The sequence below is a fragment of the Humulus lupulus genome, chromosome 7, assembly GCF_963169125.1.
Source record: "Humulus lupulus chromosome 7, drHumLupu1.1, whole genome shotgun sequence".
In the NCBI taxonomy this organism is placed as follows: Eukaryota; Viridiplantae; Streptophyta; class Magnoliopsida; order Rosales; family Cannabaceae; genus Humulus; species Humulus lupulus.
The window spans coordinates 163,823,262-163,827,376 of NC_084799.1; the positions used below are offsets into that span (position 1 = coordinate 163,823,262).

At 38.6% G+C, this 4,115-nt stretch overlaps 2 protein-coding genes across 2 annotated transcripts; both read right to left on the reverse strand.

Annotated features, from left to right (window-relative positions):
* Positions 1–250: 250 nt before the first annotated feature.
* Positions 251–1,381, reverse strand: LOC133792343 (uncharacterized). The gene has a single exon (XM_062230245.1). The coding sequence runs from the start codon at positions 1,379–1,381 to the stop codon at positions 251–253; it is 1,131 nt and encodes a 376-aa protein (XP_062086229.1).
* A 30-nt stretch (positions 1,382–1,411) lies between these two features.
* Positions 1,412–2,928, reverse strand: LOC133792344 (uncharacterized). The gene is made up of 4 exons (XM_062230246.1): positions 2,846–2,928; positions 2,633–2,707; positions 1,794–2,538; positions 1,412–1,675 (listed from the first exon to the last, which is right to left on the reverse strand). Exons 1-4 carry the CDS (start codon positions 2,926–2,928, stop codon positions 1,412–1,414), a joined length of 1,167 nt encoding a protein of 388 aa, XP_062086230.1.
* Positions 2,929–4,115: the final 1,187 nt, after the last annotated feature.

A 4,115-nucleotide genomic window follows, 5' to 3' on the forward strand; every position in this document is an offset into this window, starting at 1 on the left:
GACAAGAATAAAGCAAATCCCTTGTGAGCAGTTTCTGGTTTATTGCTTGCCACAATATGAACCTGTGCTTGGGCACTGAAAGGTTGTACCAAACATATTTCATGCAATTAATTGGAGCACCAGGTATGATCAAGTAATAAAGCTTACTCAGTTGAAGTTTCCCATGCACTACTGCAGAGTCCAAAATCGAATTAGATAAAGACTTGCTGAGTTTGATCAACTTTCTCCAGTTCCAGCTTGTATCATGCTGCTAAACATAGTCCCAAATCTGACTCCCTTTTAAGTAGATACAATTCACCCATTTCACCCAAAGTAAGTCCTGCTTAGAAGAGACAGCCCAGATATATTTTGCTAGCAGAATTTTATTCCAGATAGGCCCCTCTTTAAAACCCAAACCACCATAACTTTTTGGACGACAAACTTGTTCCCAAGAGGAAAGATAAAATTTACTTCGGGAACCTTTTTCTCCCCAAAGAAAGTTCCTACATAGATGATCAATTCCTCTAATGACACCCTCAGGTAACAAAAAAATGCTCATCCAATAATTTCTGATTCCCAACAGAACTGAATGGACTAATTGAACCCGACCTGCATAAGAGAGATGTGTACTGGCCCAGACATGTAACCTCAATATGATATTCTTAAGGATAAGATCACACTCAATTGCCTTCCATTTTTTTGGTCTCAATGGAACTCCAAGATAAGTCAGGGGAAAGACCCCTTCAGCCAACTGAGAAAGTTTCAAGAGAGAGTCTTTAACAGGATCAGAAACTCCTCCAAAATAAATTCGAGACTTATAATTATTTATAACCAGACCCGAGGAAGAGGAGAAGACCTCAAATGTTCTTTGAATAATCTGTACATAATTTTTATTAGCTTTGCAAACTAGAAGTAAATCATCAGCAAAACAAAGACTAATAAGGTTTAGAGATTTGCATAAAGGATGGAATCTGAAGTCTTTTTCCTTGGAAGCTTTAAGCAATAAATGGGTAAGGTAATCCATCACTATTACAAAGAGCATTGGGGAGATAGGGTCACCTTGTCGAAGCCCTTTACCACCCTGAAAACAACCTTGAATCCGACCATTCATCAACAAACAGTAGGAAGTTCCTCTTAAACAGACCACGATGCATCTGATAAATCGACTAGGAAATCTAAGAGCTTTCAAAAAATTCTCCAAGAAGTCCCAATCTATGGAGTCATAAGCTTTACTAATGTCAATCTTCATCAAGCAACAAGGAGAATAATGTTTCCTATTGTAACCCTTAATTAGGTCTTGAAGAATGAGAACATTATAAGCAAGTGATCTACGCTTTATAAAAGCTCCCTGATTTTGATTGATTAGAGATGGGAGAATAGAAGCAAGTTTACTGCAAAGCATTTTAGAGATGCATTTGTAAATAGTCGTACATCAAGCAATAGGACTATAGTCAGCAGTATTAACCGGATTATCGACCTGAGGTATGAGAGCTAAGATAGTATTATTTAGAAACTTAGGAATATACCCGGTTTCAAAAAAATCAAGCACTGCCAGGGACACCTCCTTGACTATATCTTTCCATAATGTTTTGAAGAAGCCAGCCCCAAAGCCATCAGGGCGAGGGCTCTTTATAGATTTAATACTGAACATAGCAGATTTAACATCCTGAATGGAAAAAGGTTTGATCAACTCCAGCTGGGCATCAAAATTCAAAACCAGACCCAGAGCTATAGTGATAGGGTCAATATAACCTGAAGCTTTACTTGAACAACCCAAGAAATTCTTAAAATGCTGTAAAATAATGATTGACAACCTTATGATAGTCATCTTCAACTTGACCTCCATCAGAAACAAAAGACACAATCTTGTTAGCAACTTTTTTTTTCTTCAGACTAGCATGAAAAAACGAGGAATTTTCATCACCAAAATGAAGCCAATCAATCTTACTCTTTTGAGAAATAAAACTGGCATAAAGTTTCTCCTGTCTCTTAAACTCTAGAAAAGTTTCTCTTTCTTCAGCACACAAACAACTGTTATTCGGGTCATTATAGAGGTTAGTTTTTGCGTGTTGAAAACGAACTTTACTTTTCTCATAGTTACTAACCACATCTCCAATAACCCTCCAATTGAACTTCTTCAACACATGCTTGAGGCGGATAAGCTTCCAAACAACCTGCTCCAAGCCACATCCCTCAACTTTTAAAGTTTTGGACCAGTTGGCCAAAACTGTTGTCCTGAACTGAGGATGAGAAGCCCACATATTATAGAAACAAAAAGGTTGAACCCCCTCATTTTTAACTGATATTTGCTTAAGAAGAATAGCACAGTGGTCTGAAACCACCTCCCAGTGAGAAACAACAGTAACATTAGGAAAAGAGTCCAACCAGTCCTCATTAGAGAACACCCTATCCAACTTAGAGTAGATACGATTTCCCTCTTCTTGATTGTTAGACCATGTATAGTAAGATCCCATTATTTTTAATTCTTCCACCAAACCAAGGTCAAGCCACTGTCTAGCATCTTCTAGTTCTTTCACCGAAATAGGCCTCCCACCCATTCTGTCATTAGGGTAAAAAAACAACATTAAAGTCACCTAAGATGACCCAAGGTTTGACTGGGAAAATCAAATTAGCCAAATCATACCAAAGAGACCTCCTAGCCTCCAACTGATTGGAATCATACACAACAGTAAGACTAAAATCTTGATTAGTGTTGCACATTCGAACCCTACAGTGGAAAAATTGGTCATTTTCTTGGATAGCTTCAATACGAACCCAGCTAGCCTTCCAAATCAATAAGATTCTACCCTCCAAATGCAAACTACTATAATAATCCCAACCAACAAATGTAGAACACATAACTTACTTGAGCTTCTCTCCCTTGATTTTTGTTTCAAGGAGAGCCCCAATTCCAACTTTATTCAAACGACAGACATCTAGGATTGACATTTGCTTATTCTTCTTATTTAATCCTCTAACATTCCAACTCAATATGTTGCAGATCTCCATTCAAGTCTAAATTCTGGGATGAGTCATTCAATACCTTCTGCTGCTCTTGAAGAACACTAAAAGAGTTCCTGGTTTGCTGAAGTGGAAACTGGTCTGCTGGTTTCAGGGCCCCAGATTTTTTCGGATAGGACCACACTTGTTCTTTTGGACTTTCACCTGGTTGAGACACTCCCATTTGCTGTGATTGAGACTGAGTAGAATTTACCAGAGCAACATCTTGGATAGTAGCATTCTCCATATTCTCAGCAGGATCAGATTCAGGTGTTTTCTTAGTATCCTTCTTCCTCCAAACTGCTTCAGAATCAAATTTACAGGTAGCAATCGTGTGTCCCAGCTTTTTACAGTGCGAACATTTCATAGGTAACCATTCATACTCAACCTGTTGTTCCATAACTTGATCTCTCTCATTGAGGTAATTAATAAATTGGGGAAGAGATTCAGAAATCTCCATATCCACTAAAACACGAGCAAATTTAATCATAGATCTATCTTTGGTTATCTTATCAATCATTATAGGCCTTTCTATTGTACTTACAAGAGCACTCAAGCAATTTACTCCCCAATATTGTAAACCAAGGTCAGGAAGCCTGATCCACACTAGTACCGATTTAATTGACTTTAAGGAACCAATATCAGTCGTCCAGGGCCGAAGGACTACTGGTTTCTTATCAAAGTGAATCACCCCTGATTCCAAGACCAGATCTCACGTTGCTTCATCCTTGAACTTTACCATCGTAAAACCAGCATTCATTATAGCCACACGTTTTATTCCAAGTTTTCCCCAAATCCTTTTGATAAATCCTTCAAATACTGCTAGTGGAGGATTAGCACCAATCACCACACAAATCAAAGCAGATTTCCAGTAGGAAGCTTCGACTTCGATCTCATCTACATCCAGTTGAGCAACTATCTGACCATCCTTTTGAATTGGCTCCATGAAATGAAGCTTCGTACACCAAATGGGACAGAGCCAGTATCAAGGACACCATATAGGATGGCACCAGCAGAGTTGAAGAAATTGAAGATACAGTTGCAAGAACTTCTGGATTCGGGGTTCATCAGGCCTAGTTATTCTCCATGGGGCGCTCCAATGTTGTTTGTTAAGAAGAAAGGATGGGACTTTGAGG